The 24,968-nt window shown below is 36.8% G+C and overlaps 1 protein-coding gene across 1 annotated transcript; it reads left to right on the top strand.

The window, feature by feature from the left end:
- The first annotated feature begins 9,318 nt into the window (after positions 1 to 9,318).
- LOC103696351 (geranylgeranyl transferase type-2 subunit alpha 1) lies at positions 9,319 to 23,543 on the top strand. The gene is made up of 8 exons (XM_008777946.3): positions 9,319 to 9,547; positions 9,652 to 9,811; positions 9,924 to 10,090; positions 10,172 to 10,276; positions 11,229 to 12,041; positions 12,160 to 12,349; positions 13,716 to 13,902; positions 22,939 to 23,543. The coding sequence occupies exons 1-8, from the start codon at positions 9,432 to 9,434 to the stop codon at positions 23,328 to 23,330; spliced, it is 2,130 nt and encodes a 709-aa protein (XP_008776168.2). The 5' UTR covers positions 9,319 to 9,431; the 3' UTR covers positions 23,331 to 23,543.
- The last annotated feature ends 1,425 nt before the right edge of the window (positions 23,544 to 24,968 follow it).

The following is a 24,968-nucleotide window of genomic DNA, read 5'->3' as shown; positions in this document are numbered from 1 at the left end:
ACTAATTTATTTTCATCATGTTTGTTTTTGAAAACTCATTTTGTTCCAATAACAGAAAATTCAGTGGATATTTCAATTAAGTTCCAAATATAATTTCTGTTAAACTGATTTAGTTCTTCTTGCATAGCATTTAGTATCTTTTTCAGCTTCTTCAGTGTTTTTAGATTCAAACTGAGAAACAAAAGCCAAGTGATTATTCAAATTCTTAAGAGATGCTCTAGTTCTTACCGGTTGGATGTATTACCAAGGATTAATTTCTTAGAATGACCATAAGCGTACCTCCAAGCTTTGGTAAGATCATGCTGTTGGGAATTGTATCCTAAATGTCAATCGTCAGCATATTGATGATTGAATTTTGTAAATGAATTGACAAATTAATAAAGTGTTATTTGGCATTATTCATCATTTCATCTTCAAATGAACTCTTATATGATGAAGTCCTTAGGACTTATGTTATGATAAAGGAGGATTTATTTTTGAGTCCTTAAACTTGTTCGCGACCAAATGATATGTTGTTACTAGGACAACAACATTATCGAGATTAGGTCGTTGTGTGATATATACGTTGGTTGTCCTCTTAACTAAGGAGTGTGGAAACACTGGTATGCCACACAGGTGAAGTGTAGGAGTACATTTCGCCGAACGTGACCAATTCCGAAATGCTCTACTGTCAAGAGATGTTCCGAGTAGATATGAGTATAAGTTTGGCCCTCTGACCTGAGACCGCAACCTGTGACTAGCAAGCAACTCACTGTACTTTGGTGCCGGACTACCTGAATTTCTAATTCAGTGACGGAAGGTCACTGGGTGCGGTCAAGTACTTGCGTAGTCAGTTGTGAGTCAAGATGGAATTGACCCCTCCTGGAAACAGGAGATAATGTCTTGTGATTAATTTAGCAAAACTTTGGCCAGGATAATCCTAGTGAAGAGTCACGGAATATCTAAAGCTAATCACATAATGGATGTACTAATTATAGGGTTGACAGTGAGCTCAAAGTCATCCTGGCATTAGGAGTCAAAGGGATTGAATTATATAGTAACCATAGTCCAGGATTTTAGAATATTTACTTCGCATATATTCGGCCTATCCGGACGTCAGGTACCATTGCTAGATGGTCATATCGATTAGTATAGAAAGATGTTCCTATACTACCGGCTTAGGTTCGAACCTATGAGGTCACACGCATAGAAGTTTCTAGGTTGATCAAATGGCTGATTGATGATTAAGAATCATTCAGGGATAATTTGGTCAATTCGATTGACAAATTATCCTAAGCAAAAGTTGCATTAAAATAATTATTGAATTATTGGAGGATTAATTAGCAATTAGATTGCTAATGAACTCAATTTGATTGAGTATAATAAGATTCAATTTGGGCTGCATCAGGGTTTGACCTAATTGGATTGGGTTCAACCCAAGTAGATTGAGCTTGACCAAATTGATGGAACTTGACCCAATTGGATTGGGCTTGATCCAAATCAATTAGAAGACCTTATTTGATGAGGATTGTGAGTCCAAATAATCAGAATTGGATAAGGAGAAGAATCCCTAAATTTTAGGAACCCATCCTTATCTTCTTGAAGAAGAATGATACCTTGATTTATCCCCAATATTTTCCACGCCTATCCTCCTTATTTTTGGCCAAAAATTGGCATGAGAAGAGAGGAGGCGTGGAGCTATATTTTGTATAAAAATGGCACCTTAAATCTTCCTAGAAAGATTTAGATGAATTTTCTAATTTGTAGGAATTGCATGGTGCATGAAATAGGGTGGTCTTCGGCTGAACTTTGGATGCATGAATTCCTATCTTTTAGGGAATTCAAAATGTATAAAATTTGTATATGTTTATCTCCTCTTAGCTGCCAAACCACCAAAATTTTTTGGAAATTTTATAAGCCAAATTAATTGGCTAAATTAGGTGTGATACGTGAGGGGGTCTTTTGGCTATAAAAGACCCCCATACCTTGGGTTCAAAATATACCATATTTAGAGGTTTCAAAAAATTCTGAAAAACTTCCTCGAGGGCCTCCATCCCTTCTTCTCCTTCTTCCTCACGTTCATCTTCCATCTCCTTGAAGAACAATCAAAGGTTGAGTGTTTAGAAGAAGAAAGCTTCAGCCATGCAGCATTCCTGCGCGAGTTAGCACTCCCACGGAAGACGATCTACCTAAAGCTTCGCGTGTACTTCTCGTAGAGGCCATTCGTGTGCGTGGCTGCGAAGTCAAGGATCATATCCATAAATTTTTTCCATCATAAAAGGTATTAATCCCACATCAATATTTTATTTGGAGTCAGGGTCTAGGTCCGATTCCCCGAGGTTTTACCCTCCTTTGGGGCTCCTCATGGAGTTATCTCCAGAATCCATTCGATGGATATTCGGAGATTAATCGGAATAGAGTATTTACCTTTCAGATCTGATAGTTAATCATGCATGAAAGTTTTAGCATAATTGTTTAAACGATTCCGGCATAATCCTATATATTCTTAAGGTGCTGATTTCTAGATTTGATCTTGTAAGCATGCATGAATTAAATTATTTGATTCGATTTTTCTGCTGCATTTTTGAAACTTAAAAAGAACTACGTATGGCTTGATCCCCCTTATGAAGGGGTACGTAGGCAACCCGATCAGGTTCAGCCATAGTTTTTTTTAAAAAAAAAATTCAGCATGCTTAACACCGAAGAACATAGGATTCACTTTCACATGCTCAGTTGTTTCCTCTTGGATTATAGGAGTTTATTCAGTTTGCCTTGGTTCCTCCTTATGAATGCTTACTTTTTCAATTTTGTCTTCAAAAAATTCTGCATCATCATCAACAGCTACTTCCTTACTAGAGAAAGTATCATTAGTTTCATCAAAGACAACATGTATAGATTCTTCAACCACAAAAGTTCTTTTTTTGAATATTCTATATGCCCTACTAGACCAAGAGTATCCTAGAAAGATCCCTATATCTGATTTGGCATCAAATTTTTCTAGGTTGTCTTTTCCATTATTATGAATAAAGCATCTACAACCAAACACGTGAAAGTAATTTAATTTTAGTTTTCTTTCTTTCCAAAGCTCATAAGGAGTTTTCTTTAAAATAGGTCTTAGCAAAACCCTGTTTAGAGTATGACATGAAGTGTTAATTGCTTCAGCCCAGTACTTTGGGAGATTACTTTCACATAATATGGTTCTTGCCATTTCTTCTAATTTTTTTTTTTACCACTCCATTTTGCTGTGGAGTTCTAGGTGCTGAAAAATTGTGTTCTTTTCCTCTTTCATTACAGAAATTTTCAAAATGTTGATTTTCAAATTCTGTGCCATGCTCACTTCTTATAGCAATAATAGTGGTAATCTTTTCGTTTATGAATTTCTTATAAATTTTCTTGAATAAGTTGAAAGCTTCATCTTTATGTGCCAAAACTAGAACCCATGTAAACCTAGAGTAGTCATCTATTATCACAAGACCATATCTCTTCCCACCTAGACTAGTAGTTCTAGTTAGCCCAAAGAGATCCATGTGGATTAGTTCTAATGGTCTAGTAGTTGAGATTGCATTTTTAGATTTAAACGAATTTCTTTTTTGTTTACCAAATTGGCAAGCATTGCAAACTTTATCTTTCTCAAATTTGAGTTTTCGTATGCCAACTACTAATTTCTTTTTGATTAGTTTAGATAGTGTATCCATGCTAGTATGACCTAATTTATGGTTTCACAACCAACTTGCCTCATTGGCCTTAGCATTTTTAACTACTAAACAGTGGCTATTTTTAGTAAGATCATCTAGATCTACCATGTATACATTGTCACGTCTAAGTTCTTTGAATACTATGCTATTGTCAATTGGATTGGTTACTATGCATAATGATGATTTAAATAAAATATCGAATCCTCTATCACATAGTTGACTGATACTAATCAAATTATGCTTAAGACCATCAACATACAACACTTTATCAATATAGGTAGAAGGGGTGATTTGAATTTTACCAATGCCTATCACACGACCTTGGTTATTATCACTGAAAGTTACTACACCACCTTCTTTTGCTTCAAGGATGAAGAAATATTTTTTGTCACCCGTCATATGTCTTGAGCAGCCACTGTCTAAGTACCAACTCCTTTCATTGTGTTTGGCCGCAAGACACTCATAGAAGAACACATCAAATAAATTTAGGTACCCAAGCTTTCTTGGGTCCTTCATGGTTGGTATAGGTGGTCCCTTTTGGAACCCAAACATATTTTTCTTTCTTTTGATTTTCTATTTTTCTGTGATTAAATATGTTTTTCAGAGGCACAACCTTTCTGGACACTCCATGTTTATGGGTCTTCTAGTGTAGAAAGATGCAAATCTGGATTGATCCTGACCAGCCCTGAGGACATCATGGTCGAGTATGCTCAAAGGTTTAACTTCAAGACCTCCAACATGAAGCATAGTGTTGCCCAGTAGACAACCCAAGAAAGGGGGTGAATTGGGTACTAATAAGACTTTGGTACTTTTTTGAGTAATCTAACGAGAATTGTGAAAACTTTCTTGATTTTAATCTAAGAAGATAAATCAACCTATTAAAAAAGCAATATAGAAAAGATGCTCAAAGAACTACGACACAAACACACAGAATTTTATAGTGGTTCGGAGCCAACCCTGCTCCTACGTCCACTCCCCAAGCCTCACTTGGGAGTTTACTATAATTCTTAGGATTATATCTGGTTGTTTTAAAAGCTCACAACCTAACATGTTGTTTTCACGAGATCACAACGAACTCGGTCGGTTTTCACATGCTCACCGACTAGAACCAAACCGATTATTTTTTCGGGCTCACAATCCAACCCAGTTGGTTTTTTCCGGCTTACCAACTACAACCTTAACAATGTTGATTTTACACTGGTTCACCAACAAACCTTAATCCCCTTGATTCAATTAGGGGATTGAATTAAGAAACAAAATCAGAATATATGAGTTACAACACAATATAAACAATATGAAAAAGGGTAGAAGCTCTCAAACAGATTTTTATGCTAAAGGAAGATGTAGCTTCTTCTTTTCTGAATCCTCTCTTGAATGCGCCGGTGGTTGAGAATCAGATAATCAAGCCTTGAATATGAGGAGTACTTCTAAAATCAATGTAAGCATAGTTACTCCTCTTTTCCTTTAAAAGTGTCTCTTAACTTGCTTTTGGGAGGATGTAAACTTGAATGCCCTTCAATGGATTCTTTGTTCTTATCTCCCTTCTTCTTTTAAATACTTTTCAAGGCTCTTTTTTTTAAAAAAATAGCGGTTAGAGAGAGTAAGAGAGCTGTTCTGATATTACTGTGCAACTTGACAATATGACCGTTGAGATTGGAGTCGACTCGCGCGACTAGAAGACAGCTCAACTGAAACTGGAGACGACTCGTGTTCTTCAGGAGACAACTAAAAGTTGTATCTCTAATAGTACTGCCCAGGCATTTCTTCCAAGAGACGGCTCGCAACATTTAGGAGTCGACTCACTAAAAGTGAGAGACGGCTCGCGACCTTCAGGTGTCGACTCGGTTTCAGTGTATCAGAAACTGAATTTCTGTTTTCTTTTATTGGAGTCGACTCGATTTGAGTATATCAGAAACTGACTTTCTGTCCTTCTTGTTGGAGTTGACTCGTCCACAATTGGAGTCGACTTGGTATAAGAAGCTTTAAAAACTTGATATCTCACTTGGTCCTCAGAGTCGACTCAGCCTTCACTAGAGTTGACTCGATCTCAGTGCCGCAGAAAATATTTTTTTGTCATTCTTGTCGGAGTCGACTTGTCCATAGCTGGAGTTGACTCGATATTAGTTGGCTTAATAACGAGCCTTCTGTCTTTTCGTAGGAGTCGACTCGCCCACAGTTGGAGTCGACTCGATATTAGTTGGAGACGACTCGATATCAGTTGGCTTGAAAACTGATCTTGTCTTTTCATAGGAGTCGACTCGCCCACAATTGGAGTCGACTCGGGCACTGTACCTTAGAAAATACTTCTCTGTCTTTGCTCTTAAAGTCGGCTCGGTCTCAGTCAGTGTCAACTCTCGTCCTGCATTCAAAAATCCTGCTTTCTGCCAATCCATCAGAAGTCGACTCGCCCAAACTGGGAGTCTGCTCGAGGGCGTGCCAGTTAGCAGTCTTTGTGCTAGAGTCGACTTGAGAATCTTCGGAGTTGACTCGAGTATAGGGCGACGATAAATAATTCCAAACATAGTAAAGGTTGAGTTTAAAATCCTTGAACCAATTTTTTAAGTCATTTTAGCACATTCAGCAATATTTTTCTGAAACACTCATTTGAATTTATTAGTATAATATGAAATATACTCAAGTGTTTTGGGGTCATCAAAATCAAATAAGAGAACAACAATCACTCAACACAGAGTATGATGCAGTGATTATTGGATTAAGATTACCCAAGTTGTCCAAGTAACCCAATTCAGGACCTACAACATTTTCCAACTAGTCATTAATCAAGTTCAAAGAGAGTATGAAGCTCGAGATCCTACAATAGTGAAGTATGTGCAGAAAGTAAAGGAGATCTCCTCTATCTTTGATAAATTAAAAATTCAGCAAATACCTTAGGAAGAGAATATGAAGGCAGATATCCTATCCAAAGTAGCTAATTTAGAATGCTCTGACCTGAGTAGAACAACTTACTTTGAATTACTTGATAAACTCAGCATTGTTAAGAATTACGATAACCACCCTCTAACGGTTTCATATCTGGCCTCCACTTCTGGTGGTTCTGGTAACTGATGCTAGTTAACTTTCCACCACTACATGACCATTAGGATGGCTACTTGGCACCATCTGTTAGACCGATACTCATATGCTATTGGCCTTCACTTATCATAAGATTTTCTTTGATCTGCCTCTTCATGATGTTGGTTATCTCTCCTTAATTGTCTTGCAGCACGATTCTATTTTTGAAGTATCATTGAGACTGATTTGACGAGCTTCATATTATACACACCCATTTCATTTTTTTTTTGTTGCTTTTATCGGTCATCTAGACAATCATGCTAACATTGGGTCTTGATCTCACGCTTGGGAGTCCCTTCTTATTCTACTTTTGGATGGTCGGTCATGTGTGCCGCGATCCTTGGATGTCTAGATGTGGTGTAAATACATATACCGAAATCTTTGATTTAGTGGCTCATTAAGTTTAACTATCCAATTTGTATCTGTGTTTAAATCTAAATTGTCTATCTGATCAGCATCATGTCTGTTCAAAGAAGATATAGATATAAACATTAGCATCCAACTAATACCTATATCTATGTATATGTTCATCAAATAAGAATAGATACAGATATGGATATATTGAATTTAGATCCATTTTTAGCCCTAACATGACCAGTCTTATAATTCAAAGAAAGCATATATGGTTCTCCATAAATTAAGGCTTCGTAATGCTTACATGATCATTATTGCTTCCTTTTTAACAATATTATCATACTTTTTTTAATATAAAATTTACAAGAGTAAATGATTTGAATATAATACCAAGTTATATATCAATTTCAAATTTACATTTGAGAACTTATATAAAATAGGATTTTTTTGCATGGATATCCTTCTAAATATTCAAATTTACGTGTATACCCTCTTAAAATTGATATTTGTACCTATACCCTTATAAAATACTGTTATTATACAAATGCCCTAATCTAACAGTTATCCTAACATAGTTAAAAAAAATTATATTTATATGAATTAAAATTTAAATAAAATTTTGTAATGACGATTTTATCCTCACTTTCATTCCCCGCGGATCTTAAACATTTTTTAAGATGCATGAACACTCGTTGCTCTTTCACCCTCTCCAATTGCACTGCTCTTTTGTTGGTATCAAGGGCCTAGCAGGAGAAAAGAATTTTAGAAATTAACATTCAGAAACCATGGCGTTTAGAGACAACAGCTTCACTTTCTCAGACATCAACCGGTATTCTTCAATCCCAAACAGAAAAGCTCCTTTAAATATTATGGAAACAGCGGGAAACAAGGAGAAAGAAACAGGGAGAAACAGGGAGAAACAAGTAGGGAGAAATAAGAAGAAACAGGGAGAAAGAAATAGGGAGAAACAGGAAGAAAGAAATAGGGAGAAACAGGGACAAAGAAAGGAGATTGATCGCGATCGTGATCGCTCGCGATTCCGTGGGATTGCCCGTGATCCGCCCTCGACTAGCATCCAAGCAATCCGTCTCCAAGACTTCTTTGCTCATAAGTAATTCATCCCCATTATCTCACGTTACTTTCTCCTCAGATAAACACAAAGAAAACCAATCTGTTTTAATCAAACAACATCCAAATATCATTTTGTGGCTAAATATACTACTTGCCAAAGAAAACAAAAAATATGGATTCATTGATGGTAAAAAAAGGGAGGATCATTGCTTTAAAGAAAACCAAACAAATTGCATCAAGTTTTTCTTATCGAACACCACCTGATTGCCATCAAATTAAGATCAAAACCTTCCACCAAAATGGGGAAAAAAGAAGAAAGGAGATCAAAACGGAGCAACAGAACCCAAGATACCTGAAAGTGGAGGGCAAATCTATATTTTTTTGAGGGAGGCAAATCTTTATGGTCTCGTTTTTGTCCGAAACCTCAAACGAATCTCGGGTCTCCCAAACACGGCGGGGGATTTACTACCTTTGCTACGTTCACCGACGCACAGACAAGAGGACAAAATCCTCATGACCTCAGTTCCATAGCGACGGGCGGGGAAGCCCTTGAGCTCATGCCTTGCTTTTGGAGAAGCTTCTTCGCCGGGATCGCGAACACGATCGCCCGCGGATCGGGATCAAAGCTTCTTGCCGGGATCGCGAACACAATCACCCGCGGGATCGCGATCCTGATCCACGGGGAAAGAAAGTGAGGATAAAATCGTCATTGCAAAATTTTATTTAAATTATAATTCATATATATATATATATATATATATATTAACGGTGTTTGGACAACCGTTAGGTTAGGGCATTTGTATAATAACAGTGTTTTATAAGGATATAGGTACAAATATCAATTTTAAGAGGATATACACGTAAATTTGAATATTTAGAAGGATATTCATGTAAAAAATTCTATAAAATATTGTAGGATAATGCTTTTGTTATTGTTATCCAACCTTTGCCTTATTTTAAAATCTACAAAGAATTGCTTTTTCATATTTTTTTGTTATTTCTCCGATTTTTATATATATTTAATTTTATTTTCTCTAGATATTTAATTTTCCGGTTGGTATCGCCAGGGTAGGATATTTTGCTTCTGATAACATTACACTGGAAATCCCCTCATATTACACGGATCCAGATCACACGTGCAATATACGCTCGGTATCCAACCCTTCTCCTATAAGGATCCGCCAGCCCAAGTACCGAGATCTTTCATCGGATCCAACTCGACTCCATTTTCTCCGGCGACGAAGCAGCAGGAAGAAAGCGATGCACGGCCGGCCGCGCATAGCCCTCAAGCCGGAGGACGCCGCCACCTCCGCCGCCAAGGCCGCCAAGCTCCGCGACCTCCAGGCCCAACTCCTCCTCCACCACCACCACCGCATGTAATCCCTCTCCCTACTCCTCTTCCGCCTCCCCCTCTCCCTCTCTCTGTCGAGTCTCGATCGAATAGTTTCTTTACTAAATGTCGATTTCGGGGGTTCCACAGCTACACCAGCGAGGCTTTGGCGGTCAGCTCGAAGCTTTTGGAGATGAACCCGGAAATCTACACCGCTTGGAACTACCGAAAGCTCGCCCTCCAACACAATCTGAATGAAGTGACCGACCCTGAGATCGTTAAATCCACCGTCGAAGATGAGCTCAGAGTCGTGCGTTCTGATTTCTTTTGTGTTTATACTTTTTAACATTGGAGGAGAAAATTGAATGCCCATTTGCTCGATTGATCTGAAAGTTGCTTTTTTTTATGGAAAAATTTTGAAGGTAGAGATGGCATTGAGGCGGAATCCCAAGTCTTACGGGGCTTGGTACCATCGGAAATGGGTGCTGAGCCGGGGGCTCGCGCCGGTTGACTTCGAGCGGGAGTTCCGGCTGCTGGATCAGCTGCTGAAGGCCGATGCTCGGAATTTCCATGGATGGACTTATCGCAGGTGACTCTACTTCTTGGTCGTTTAGTATTGATTTGACTGTGAATGCTCTGATTTTTTATCGTTTTTGTTTCGGGATTCTAGATTTGTTGCGAAATTGAAGAATGTTTCGGAAGAAGAGGAGATCAAGTTCACGATGGATATGATCAACACCAATTTCAGCAACTATTCTGCTTGGCACAATCGCAGGTATAAGGGGTATTCATTTCTCTTGATTTTTATGATATGGAAATTGGAGTTAACATGGAGACCTTCTTTGATGTTGTTTATTTATGAAGTTTAATGGCTATGGCTATTACAACTCAGCAATTGTATACGTAAATATATGATGTTTATGCTCTTTGAGTGAAATGTGTAAGATGACTTGCTGATGTGCTTATTGATCCAATAGTGGCGTTCTTGTCTCTACAAGATAAAACAGTTGAAGATTGGGTGATAAATTAAATGTGTAAGTCAGCTTAAACTTCTGAACAACTCAAAATTATGGTTCCAATGCTTGTTGGACTAAAATGGATTGGTTCCAGTTTAAAGTTCTGGCTGCCAAACTGAAGAAATGTAAGAAGTAATATTAAATCTTAAAAGAAAATGCCATATCCTAAATGTTAAATTTCAAGAAAATGGCCATATTGCAAGTGCACAACCGGTTAGTGTAATTGTATATATCATTTCTAATTCTGTAGTTCAAAAAAGTTTAAAGTTAATGCAGTTATGACTTACCTAGTGAGAAAAAATTTTGGTCACATTCATTCTACTTCTGCATGATAAAAACCCTTGAGTCTTCTGGAGAAGTTAACTGCAGAGTTTGGTTCCATGCAATTACTTGCTTAATGATGCTTCCCTTAACTATGAAGTTACAGAGTTGAACACAGTTGAATAAACTAAAAATAACATATATAGTTGTGCATAATTTACCATTTCACATGAGAACTAGCAAAGCATTAAGTACATGGGATATGGCTTCTTTGTCATGGTGATGAGACAATGCTGAATATATACTTTACAATATATCACTACTACAGTGCTTATTTTGGTCGTTTCCGATCAAGTTTTGGTTGCAAAAGTATTATCAGCAGTAACTTCTTGATATATAACATATGATCTACCAAATTTTTCAGTTGTATCTGACTTAACATGTCTGCAGTGTGCTTCTGTCCCAGTTGCTAAAGCAAAAAGCTCAGGGATTTGATTCGAAAGATGGTATTCTAACAGAGGAGTATGAGTTTGTACATCAGGCTCTTTTCACAGACCCAAGCGATCAAAGTGGGTGGTTCTATCATCTCTGGCTTCTGGATCAAACTGCTAGTCCAGATGAACTGTTTCTGATATCTTCATGGCCGGTTCCTGGGTCAGATTTGGTTTTATCCACGAATGAGAAAATGGATGGTTACAAGCTGTTTCCAACCTCAAACTTTAGTTTGTGCTATTTTTTTCATAAACAAACATTTCCCATCATTCTTTACTTTAATCAAGCTGTCAAAGGTGTGAGTTCGTCAACTGTGACCATTAATTCCATGTTTGGTGCAAATGAGAATCTTATTTGGAAGCCTTTATCAACAACAACTTCAAGAGAAGCTCATTGTTGGGTGACTTATCTTAATATTCCTGATGTAAATTCCAGTAGTTTGCAAGCTTGCTCGGTTGAGATTAGCCTTGGTCACTCAGAGGGTATAGTGTCATCAAATGGTTCTTGCTACAAATATCCTTTGCAGTTCAAGTATACTATAAAATTGAATAATAACAATCTAGAACAATTTGATGGAGAATCCATTCAGGAGCTCTTTGTCTGGAACTATGAAGATGTTTGTTGTCCTGCCGAAATTCCTTATATAAATTCTTTTGATCAATTGAAAATCAGTGAGGACAGTGTTGCAAAGGGTTTGAAGGATAAGAAATGGTGTTTAGAGACTTTATCTAATGAGATAAACCTTTTTAAGGAACTGTCTGAGGAAAATTGGTTAGTCAACTTCTATCATTTGTATCTCATTAAGTAGCTGAAGAAATTCAACTAAAACATCAATTTCTCTAGCTAATGGTTTATGTATCATTAATCTAAAATTCATTATTCCTTGCAGTAAGTTTGTGAACTTAACATTAGCACGGCTTTTGGTTGCCCATGATGCAATGATGTCACATGGAGCTTTGCTCGTGCGAAAGAGCACTCATTCTGAAGAGGTCCTAAAACTCTATGAAGAGCTAATAAAGTTGGATCCAACTCATAAAAGATACTATGAGGATGAGCGAAGCTTAGTTCTAATGTCTCAGGTATGTCTGTGTGGTTATGTATGTTTTACATGTTTATGTAAAAAGGAAAAAGAAAAAAGAATTGAAAGCATAAATGATGAACAGAATCATTATGGCTACAAAAGAAATCTAGTGAAGACTTCTAATTATGTACACTTCATGGTCATAGGTTGGATAGAACCATGTAGGTGCCAGCAAGGCAGCAACAAACATGTATATATGCAGTATATGAAATGATACAATAAAATGAGTAGTGGAATATCACCTGTAGTTGGGAAATCACAATACGCATCCTATGCTTGCATTTTATTGTTTCTTAACAGCGATGTCATGGATATATATAGACACAGACACACACACAGGCATAGACTATGGGATGTAACTCAGTATGTAATAGAATATTGTTCACAATTTTTTTGGTATGAGATTATATCACATACGAATATTGATCGCTAAAATATTATGCAAGGAATATGTAGGATCTCAAGGTATGAACAAATTGACAATTATACAACATCTTTCAATCATGATTGTCATAATTAGGAAACTAGTTGTTGTGGATGGCCTTGTAGGCCAAGCATGATAAGGTATCTTTTATTTTAATTGTGAATCTGAGCCTGAAATATGAAATGCAACAAAAAATGACGTGAAGCATTTATGCAGTATCATTAAATTTATCTTGATGGCAAGTGTGACCCTATGGATAATTCAGTCTTTTTGAGACATCCAAGAGTTATATTTTTTTTGTGCTGATCATGATTACCACTTTTTTTTGTTGTTTCTCTTTGCATTTCCCAAAAGTATTTTCTGGTTTTGGAAATTTAGAGAATCTGAATTTAAAGAAAAAATTGCTTTCCTAACCTCATCTACTTTAAACATGTGAACAAAACTTTGCAATCATGGTTTGCCGTATCAGTCGGTACCTGTGTGTACTAACTATACTGTACCGATACTGAATTGGTATGCGGTATGATGGGTGTACCGAATGTCGGTAGGCCGATTTGGCCCTTGTACCGGGCGTACCGATACAATAATAGGATGGTGCTGGTATGGGGTCCGGTACCAAGACGACGAACCTTGTTCGCAATAATAATGTTTCAATAACTTTTCATTCAGATACTACTTTAGTTTATCTGTGTTGTTATTCTTACATCATGAAGTATTGGTTACTGGTGCATTGGAAGTAGACAACCTATGATGTTGCAAAATAACTGTGCATTTATTGAACTTTTTGCTGGTATAAGAATAAACTTGTAGGTTTTATTTTGCAAACCTTTTTTAGTTTATCTCGTGAAAAGCTTCATATTTTGTGCTAACTTATGTGCTAAAGCTACTTTCGGATCTATGCAAATTGTTCTAGAATATTTTTATCTGAATGATTTTGCAGGTGACTTTGGATGAAGAGTTTCTGATGAAACATACTTGGCATTTTAATAAATTGACTTCCTCAAGTTTCCATAACCATGCCTGCTTACAGCTAAGTGGTTTATCATTATCGCGGATCAGCTTTGCTGAGCGTTTGTTATGGGTTCAAATGCTAGATCTAAGCCACAACAACCTTCGATCAATTGCAGGTTGGACATCTCTGACCTTGTTTCTTAACATTTGATCCATGAAAACTTTTCAACCATTTTTGCTTCCTTTTTTCTAGTAGGTGTATATTCTTTCTTGCAATGGGGAAGCACCGGTGTGCATTTTATATACCAATTTTTCACTTTTATAGTGTACTTTCTGTTTGATATTGAAATTTTCACTAGCTATGCTAGGGGTGCCAATAGGCTCGGTCAGGCTGGATCGAGCCTAGGCCTGAAGTAAGCCTACAGTTTAAACCTTAAGCCTGAACCCAACGTAGACCAGGCACAAGCCCAACCTGACTCAGTGTAATTTTTTATGCCAGGTTGGGGCTCAAACTGGGACTCATTCCTGGCCCAGCCTATAGTCAACCAAGCTTCCTAAAAAATGGGCCAATTCGTGCTTTCAGGCTAAATAGTCTAGCCTGAGCTTGGTTTTTTCCAGGTTGGGTCATCCAACTGCTCAATCTGGCCCTACTCATTGGTAACCCTATTGTATACCCTGATATAAGCAAAACTTTATGATATTGAAGTTTAACTTTCAAGATGAGTCAAATACCTGTAATACAAATGCAAAGGAAATAAGCTGAGCTAAGTGTTACTTAAGGTGCTTGAGCTCATCTTATGATATGAAAAGGGTATTTGAGCTTTAGCTGAGCATAACAAGATGTTCAACTAAATGCTAGTTGTCAACTGAACCGAGCTTGAGTGAATCTGTTATCGAGCTGAGGCTAGTTCCTATTTAACTTTGTTACGAAAGTCTTCAGGCTCAATATTGTTTAAGAGTTGAGTTCTAACCAAAGTTCTATCTTTGCTTGATTTTAGTCGAACAAGTTTGAATAAGCCTGTTATTGAGCCAATCTTGAGTTGTTCATGTACATTTCAGCTTGTTTGCAGCCCTAAACCACATCTCTCTTAGTCTCTCCTAATCTTCATACTTAATGCATCGGTTGCTGGCCGTGAGTGAAGGTAGTAAATGGTTTTGCTAAAACTTTTGCACTTGGTGGAGATTAAAAGTTTGGCATTTGTCTCTTTTCTTTTTCTTTAATAAACTAATCCAAAAATTTATTTTCTTTTTAGATATGCTTTTTCATGTTGCATTGTAGAACAGAAGTTCACATTAGAAAATTCCTCCTTTATTTTTCATTTTGGTCAGTTTTATTCACTTTTCTTCTTTTAACATGTTCTTCACCGCATCAAATGCGTGACAATTGTTAAAATCTGTGTTAGAAATATGGATTTGACTTTATTAAAACAAACATGTGGTAGGAACCAAGACTCTTAACAACCATGTGGTAACAACTTGCATGTTGTAAGTTGATCATTATGTTTGATGTCTAGATAAGAATTTTGAAGAAGATCTTGATTTAAGTGAAGGTAAATGACTGGTTCAAACTGAGTCTTGAATCTTGATCATTGTTGCTATTGATTAAAAAGAAAGCCTTATAGAGTTTCATTTATGGGTTGTTGCAATAGAGCGGACCCTAGTAGTTGCATGCATATATGTGTAATTTCCATCTCATGCGTTTGTAGGGCTGCAAATAGGTTGGGTCAGATCCAGGCGTGATTGACCCTGACCCGGCCTGGTTCTTTGTTCAGCTCTTGATCTTGGACCTAGACCCAGCCCAATAGAAGATCGGGTTAGGTTGGGCAATGTATGACCTGATCCCAACCCAATTCGAGTATGGATCTGGTTCGAGTCAATGCATCTAACCCATTTTTTGGATGCGAAGCCAAGTACAAATTGTTTTATGATATACCAAATCTCTGTCAATCACAATCTTGCTTTTACATCCAATGTAATATGATCTTTTGATTATTTCCTTTTTTTTCTAGGACAGAAGTTAGGTGAACTCAACCACTTTGGTTACAAAAACAAGAGAAAGAGATATAAATGATAAAGCCTATTGCCAGGACACAAGGGATCTTGTGATCATTTAAGTGAATGAAAATAGATGCACAAAATTATGATATGCCGTACTGGCTCGAACCGGATGGTATGAGGCATACCGTACTGTACCAGTTCGGTACCGGTACCTAGTATGGATGGCGTACCGACACTTGGTATACAAAAAAACTCCATATCGTACCGTACCAACACTATATTATTATGGTACTGGTACGGAGTCTGGTACCGAAACAGCAAATCTTGCGCAAAATCATCTTGAAAGCCATGATATTGAATCCATTCTCTTCAATTGCATTGTTACTAAGAATTAGAAGCAAAAATGATAGTAACCTCAACTTAATACATATCTTACCACAAGAAAAAAAGCAAGAATGAATTTTTCTTAAAAAATGTCACTCTCACTGGATGACCACGATGAGCATGACACTAGTAGAAATCACCAGAGTCCAGTAATTAACAACACCAAAATCACTGCCATATAAGAAATGTGACAAATTATGTCAATTTTTTTTATAGGCTGCCCCATTCCCTTGTGACATCATAAATCATGTGGCACTGCCTATAAAACATTTTGATGCCACAAATTGTGCTACATCCTTCAGACACAAGGATCACCTGCCCATGCTTCAAAAGGCTGCCCACTTCACCTTGGGCTTTATCAGCATTCCTTGGGCTCACAACCTTAATGTTCGCCTGACAGAGTACTCTTATCTTCTTCTCCAGGCTCTAGCTTGTGCATAAGATACTCCACCAAAATTGACAACCCCAAGATATCCTGTCACCTAAACAAAGCAAAGAAAAGAAAAGAAAACAAGAAAAATGAAACATCCAAATAGTCAACTAATTCGAATAATACCAAGCAAAAAACCTCCAACTTACATTCAATTATACACCTTGCTTCTTAACCCAAAACTTTGAATGGTATATATAAATACTCCGTAGAACCAATAAGAAATATATAAAACACAGGACATTTCATAGTACACATATAACCAAACAACTGAGTCCAATATTATAGACCCCCAACTATCAAAAACAACCTACCAGATATGCTAGACAATTAACAGTAAGAAACATCCACTAAACTTATTTTGGGATCCTAATAGCAAAGCAATGTACTACATGTACATAACGTGCCAGATGTCTGTGTCAACCAATGCACATGAGATTTACTTAAGAGGTAAGATCGTAAGAGTGCTTTATGCATAGCAGCATGTACGATAAATGTCTTGCCTTGTGGTCTCCAGCTGCTCGGATGCTAGAGGACTTCACCGGCTGCTCGGAACAGGAGAAGAAAAAAACTCAGAGGACTTCGCTGGCTGCTTGAAGGTTGGAGGACTTTGCTGGACCGTTAAGGATTGAGGAAAGTCCCTCAGGAGTTCAACACAGAGGAGGGGGAAGGTCGATGGACAAACGGGAACAAGGTGAGAATGGATCTAGGGTTTTAAAGGAAGGGAAGAGATGAACGGTGGAATGGGAGAACCGGGACTCGGGCAGGGTTGGCCCCTTTATATATTATAGGTTAATGGATTATTTAGATTTGGGTCATTACAGGTTAGGTCAGGTCAGAAATAAGGAGATCCGATATAAACCCAAATAACACATGGATCGGGTTGGGTCAAAATTCAATAAACCTAGACCTGACCCAAAATGTTGAACATATTCAATTTCAGAACCTGATCTGGCCCTACGAGTCTCTAAAAATGGGTCAGATCGGGTCTAAATGGATCAGGTTGGGCCATGGGTCAATTGACCCATTTGCAGCCTTATCCATATATGGCTTATTACGAGATTTTTTTCCTCTAGAGTCTCTACCTCTTGGTTGCCCATGTTTGCGTACATATGTTGGTCTTTGGAAACAGGACTTAATGCTTTCTTGTGCCTTGGTTAGCATCTTCTTCTTTTTCTCCTTGTTTTGGAGGGGTGGATGGTGGAAGATTAGAATGCCAAATTCTGGATCCAAAGCTCTCCTTGGCACATGCACTGAGAAAGGGGTGCCTCTTGATGAACCAAAGTCCCTTTAGCAACACTGTATAAGACTTATGTTTTATTGGATGGCAACTGAAAATGATGGATCACATCTACCTACAAGGATGCATTTCTACAGATTCTTTGAGAAGTACCTCTTCCTAGGAATAACAATCAATATATTCGATTCCTTGATCCTTTGAGTGAGGTAGTCTCTAGGTTTGACGGAAAGATATTTCCTTGCTTGCTTGTTGCCTCTCTCTCCAAATTTTTGATATTAGACATCTTGAGATCTTTGGTACTTTATAAATCCTGGGGATGTGAACAAAAATTCTGTAAATGGAATTATGGTTTTTGTTGGGTTTTTTTTTTCTGAATTTGATAACACAATGGCATATTTGTGGTAGCAATATATGACGCTACGTTCAGTTGAGTGAGAAACTTCACAAAATTTGAAGATTAGTTTCTTATATTGACAGTCAGGGAAATGAATGATGTAATGGGGGGACAAGTTATAGATCTATCTCACATATGAGAATGATGCTGTGTTAGTGCTAAAACTAGGGTAGTATGATATGTCTTGAAAGTTGCTATGGCAAAATAAATCACTCTTTACCCTCAGAAATTCTAAATAACGGATGGGAAATCTATCACACCACTGATGCAAAGGGCACGATCATAATAGGGTGTTGTCATGGTTACCCCCAAAAAATTACAAGATTTTGGATAATCAATTTTTATTATCAAGAAGGTGTGGATCCATGGCAAGACATTTTGGGGTTTTAAGTAACGAGTATGGGAAGCACTACCTTTTCAATAGGGCTAGCAATCATGAAGTTTCAGAAAGATATCTTTCATCAAGGGTCAAAAGAGTGATTGTGAGTGCATCTTAATTGCTGAGCTTGCATAAAAATAACATGTTGTAAAGTGTACCTTTTATGGCATTGACTAATCCTATCATGCAGTCTCAGGAGATGGAAGAATTTTGTAGGCTGCAAGGTTGTTTCTCTATTCAATTTTCCTGCAGTGGTGTGAGAATTTGCTTTCTAGGAGAGGTGGTTTGGCATTGGAATTGTTCATTTCTGAGGTTTTAACTTATTGTTATTTGAAACTCTGACCTCATGAAGGAGAATATTTTTTCTTTTTTTTTCCGTGTTTTGCAAGTGTGAGGCTATAACTCATAGCAGTTAAATGCCAAGCTCAATTCTTGTCTTCACACTGCCTTAATTGGTTAAATACTGCATGGCATAACTATAACCGATTGCCTAGAAGAGTTCATCACATTGGTTTTGCATGGCTTGGATGTTATAGGAAATGAATTCTAGAGAGAGGCATACATCAATTCATTCATGGGATTGAGAACAAAATGTATTTATAATAGGTCAGATGAGGTGATGGGTCAGAGGGAGGTCAAGGTTGCCATAGTATGCTTGGTTTAAGTGTGTGTCCTCGTCTTCTTCACCCTCTATTCTATTTGTCATCCTCCTTTCTCCAGCTTTCTCTCCCTTTTGCTAATATGGGGGGTTTTGTCGAAGAAGTATCTACTAATGGTGTTAAAAAAAAAAGATGGGCTTCAATGGCTGCAGGCTGGAGATTATTTAGTTGTTAGCAATGTTGTGCCTCTATTGGTGGTGTGGTGGAGATTGTCTATTGGAAACCATAATAACAATGCAATAACTGAATAGGTGGGTTTTCCCTCGTTGGAATTGTTTACTCCTTAGAAGAACATCAATGATGCAGAGTTCTTCAGAGGTGTAAAAAAATTTTAAAAGTTTGGAAATGCTTCATAGGTACTTCTTGAAAGAACATCAATAATACAGAGTGCTTCGGAGCAAGGTTCACTATATTGGTCGATACCATATCGTACCGGATGTACCGTACCATATCAGTACCGAATTGGTATGTAGTCTCGTATCGTACCGACATTCGGTACGCCTTACTGTCTCGTATCGTACTGCATACTGATACTATAATAGAATGATACTGGTATAGAGTCCGGTACCAAGACGGTGGACCTTGCTTCGGAGAATATTAAAAAATATAAAATTTTGGGCCTGCTTGGGTGGGTAGGAGTCAATGATTGACATTCAACTGGAATCAGTAATATTGTTCAGAGTGGTTGGGATTAGGCAAATTTGAAGCATAAAAGGATAAACACATTAATATACTATGTGTATTCAAGTTACAACTTATTCATTTTGGAGGGATCATGATAAAGAAAACTCAGGTTTTAATTTTATGTTATGATGAATTGAATTTTTACGGACAATATTTAAATATTCTTAGAGATGCTTATTCCGTGTAGTTATACTTTATGCATGCAAACTGTATGCTCATATATATTGTGTTAGTATTGTGTTTGAGGGGCTCAAGACCGATACAAGTATATATGTTGTGCAATTACTACCATGTTAGCTATATCATCGCATTACTGTGTCTAACACCTGCCCCTCAAATTTTATCATACCAGATAACGAATTGCCATCCTAGACTTCAGTAACTTCACAACTAACCTTGGTGATCTCCACTTTTAAAATGAATCACCATCTACATCTCTATGGTGAGAATTCACCAGACTGGCTATTAGAAAAATCTTCAAATTCTCGTTAGACTATAGTGCTTAATTTTGTCTCTTTTTTTGACTATAGTCTGTCTTATTTGTTAGGCAAAGAGTAAGTAAAAATTTGCATCTAGAATAATCATAGTCAGGGTTGAAAATAGGTCAAATATTATCCAATTGAATCTAGTTCGGATTGGATTCAGATAGAAATTCTTGTATCTGAATAGATTAAAAATTGGATTCGAATATATACTCACAATTTTGCCAAGTATGGGACATAGATATAGATGTTAAGGGTTTTTTTGGATCTAGATTCAGATATCCGGTTAGAAAGTCCCCAAGCACCTATAATAGGGGAAAAAACTATTTTATATACACCTATACAAGTGATCAAACCCAAGACTTCATGGATTGTTGCCTATTTCTCAACCACCATGATAGCATTGACTTCTAGTGCATGGTTATGGTTTATTATATGTACTTAAAACTTGTTCATCGTAAATTATGGTTTTTTCAAATATGTTATGCTATTTCATATTTTAATAATTAATTATTTTCATAAAAAATCAATCCTCTTCCTTTTGACAAAAAATAAAAAAAATGAATAACTTCATTTTATTCTTTATAATATTTTGAAAACCTTTTGTTTAAAATATTTAAAAATATCAATAATTTCAGCATATTCTTGTATTTGTGTATTTTTAAAAAAAGTTTTTTACAAATAGATAATTCATGATTCTTTTTTATTCATGCTGCAATTAAAAAATAATAATGGTATTTAATACAGAAAACTTTTACATTATATTGTATACTTTATTCAAATAGTTTTAATTTTTAATATATTTTTAAGATAAACTAGATTGGATTAGTGATTAAAACCTTGGTCAAATCGGCCTCCATGCAAGTTTAACAATTAAATTGCAACCATTACCTAGTTTAGGTGCATTGCTTACAATCTTGATAGTGGAGTTCGTACCCATCCTTTATGATTGTATCATTTATTTTGACTTCATTATTGAATTACACTCGACATTTGATTTACATTTAAGTAATATCCGACTTATATCGATATTTGGTTAGAGACATGGATATAACTAATATCTGACTTGAATTTGATTTCTATTTAAAATAAATATGAATATGCTTATTATTTGATCCATATCCATATTTATTTACAACAAATATGGATACTAATCTTAATATCCATTTAATGTCTGTATATGTATATAAAAATATGGATACAAATATGGATATACCAATATCCGATCCATTTTCAGCCTTGCTTGTGGTTGTTCCTTGGTGTTGGTTTACTTGGTTCAAGTTCATGCTCGACCAAACCGTTATTACACTTGAAAGTCGGGGTCTGCTATGCTGATATCGGGCACCATACTGGTTGTCTAGCGGTACGAGACAGTACGGGCCTGCGTTGTGCCGTGCCTGTACCAACATAGGAGCCCGTAGGAGAGAGAAAAGAGAAAAAGCAAGCAGGAGAGGAAGGGGGAGAGAGAGAGGGAAGGGCTGCTAAAAAATTTTGCAATTTTTTAGAGAAGTCGGCAATTTTAGTTTCGCAATATTTAAGTGAAGTCGGCAAATAATTTGTCATTCACTTAAAAATCGCAAATTTTTTAGCGGTAGGGTTCGAAACAAGGGTTTGGCTCCAACCTCCACCATCTGCACCAGCGTCGGCCCTCTGCCGGCCTCCCTCCCTTCTCCGCTCGCTTTCTCTTTTCTCCTCAAGCGACGGCATCTCAGTTTTTTTGGCCGAAACTATCCCGGTCCACTGCCGGTACGGCTCGGAACGCCCCGAACCGAGCGGTTTGGGACGGTTCCACTGACTTTGCTGAGAGTAGATCTTTTTTTATTGTTTTTCACCTCTTCTTCTCAAAGCAGAATCTTCATGTCTTAATGCAACATTGATGCTTCTGTTTATGCCCATGTTAGACAAAACAAAATTTTTTTAATTTCCACAAAGGTTGTGATACTGTAATTATTCTTGTGCCTGTCATTAAATTTCTTAGATACTCGATATTGCACCTAAAGTGTGAATCGTTAGTCTGTTATTGCATTATGCAATAATTCCAGTGATGATCAATATGTATTGCTGTGTTCATTCTTCTTCAGATGATTATTGCTGTGTTCATTCTTCTTCAGACATAATATTTTAACCATCACATGGTTTCCTTCTGTTTCGTAGAGGTCAGGTGTGTATGATATTGAACCACCTATATTGATATTTGCATCTTGAAGTTGATGTACAGTCTAAGCCAGTTCACTCATTCCCCAATATTGTACCTGCTAGTTTCGTTAGACAACTTGGGTACTTGTATTGGATGCGGATGCTTGTTTAGTCTAGGAACCTTATGATAGTTAAGATTTCTGCTTGCAGGCAGTACCCAAATTTTGTACTCATGCCCATCCCTACTTGTTGGGTGTGCATACCCAGGGACTAAATGATCTGGGCAACGTTGATTTCAATTTAATATATGAACCTATTAATTATCTGGTTGATTGACATTTTGAGGATGCTGATTTGTCTATATGAATGGCAGGAACCTTATTTCAACTTCCGACTAAATTTATTTGTTCCATGGTTCTTTGACAGGTTTGGAGGCCTTGCAACTTCTAGTTTGCTTAAACCTAAGTAACAATCAAGTCAGTAGCTTTACTGCACTGGAGCCCCTGAAACTGCTTGATTCTCTTAGAGTGTTGGATGTCTCCTTCAATGAGATTGGTGCTCACCCAATTGACACAACACGGTTTCTCTGCTTGTCTCCATTATCACACACATTAGATGTGAAACTAAGTGTCGATCAATATCAGAATGGTGACATCAAGTTTGGAGACCATTGGGAAGCCATACTATTGTTTAAGGACTTGCGTTTAACTCAACTGGATGTCAGGGGAAATGCAGTTGCCAATGAGAGGTTTGGTATTTTGTTGACAGAGATGCTTCCTACCCTGAACTGGCTCAATGGTGAACATGTACGATTATAGAGTTATCTTTGTAGAAATTTTATTTTCATAACATCATTCGTCATATTGTGTACCTTTTTCTTACCAGTTATCTACTTTGAAATTTTAACACGGTAAATGTTTTGAGTTTAACAATGTGATCAACATATTAACAGCAAAGGAATACAGCAATTCATGTAAACAGGTTCCAAGTTCTCTTTCCATTCTATTACTTAAAAACATGATATTTTGGTTCCTTATAAATCTCTGTGGTATGGTTTTTCATTTAATTAGGCATTTTGTTAACTTGTTAGCAAGCATTTTTCAGGTCTAGCATCATTATTATTATTGTTTATGGATCTTCAGTTCTCGTTTCTAAAGCTGGTAATGGAGATTTAACGACCTTCTATCTAAAGTTATATTGCATGTAGGTTTAAAGATTGGCTTGATCTTCACTAAAACAAGTTTAGGTCTGACATAGGCATAAGTAGGTTCATGAGCGGGTTGACTTGGCAGAGAGGTGAGGTCAAACCAAACTTGACCCAAGTACTGGAGGTTTGGCCAAACATTGTCTTGAACCTGATCTTCCTAACCAAGACAACCCAAATATGAAATTTGAATGCAACTAATAATAAAAATATATGATATATACGCACGCACGCACGCACGCACGCACACATATATCTATATATACACATATACATATATACACATGTACACACATACACATATACACATATATACATATACATATATATACATATACATATACATATACATATATATATATATATATATATATATATATATACATATACATATATATATATATAGTCATGCACACGTGCACATATATATTTGTATATGTATGTATAGGTGTGTGTGTATATGAACAAAAAATTGAAAAAGCCCTGAACAACCAAATGCTCTGGAATATATCTACCATCTGAATTAATGTTGCAACAAAGAAAGTAAAAAAGAAACAAAGGCAACATAAAAAGAAAATATGAGCTTTACACCTTGAAATTATGCCATACATGGTTCTTTTGTTCCAATGGAAAAGAGGTGGGAAGAACTATGGATATACTAGAAATTTCTTCCAATAATGAATGGGAGAATAAAAGAATAACATAAGGAGAAGAAAGAAAGCAGACCAAAGGTAAGGAAATAAGCAATGAAATAGGAAAAAAGAAAAATGAGCAGCGAATATGCACTTGTATATGATATGTTCCCTAAGTGTTCCCTCACTTGATTTTTCTTTATTTCAAGGGAAAAGAAGTGGGAATGATTGGGGATACTTGCACCTTGCAATATTAGTTTTATCATTGAGCTTGTTAGTCATTGGCCTTTAATAGAAGAAATAGTTTGGATGCAAGGAGGGAACTCAGAGAAGAAAAGGGCAACTACATACATGCATGAAAGATGTTTGTACTTCCATATTTGATTTCAAATTTGAACCTAAATAACCAATTAATATGATATTGATTTGGGAAAAGAGAAATATTGCTGAGTGTGTGCTGGGGAGATGCAAAGGATTTTCTGGAACAATGTCAGACAGGGGATAATTAATCAACTTGGGATAGTAATCTCATCACTAAGTTTGTTAGTCATTGGATTTCAATAGGGAAAAGAGTTTAAGAGGTAGGAATGGCACTGAGAGATGAAGAGGGCGACCAGCTA

Source organism: Phoenix dactylifera, chromosome 12, assembly GCF_009389715.1.
Source record: "Phoenix dactylifera cultivar Barhee BC4 chromosome 12, palm_55x_up_171113_PBpolish2nd_filt_p, whole genome shotgun sequence".
Taxonomy (NCBI): Eukaryota; Viridiplantae; Streptophyta; class Magnoliopsida; order Arecales; family Arecaceae; genus Phoenix; species Phoenix dactylifera.
Note: the sequence above shows the minus strand (reverse complement) of the source record. Positions and strands in the feature narration are given on the sequence as shown.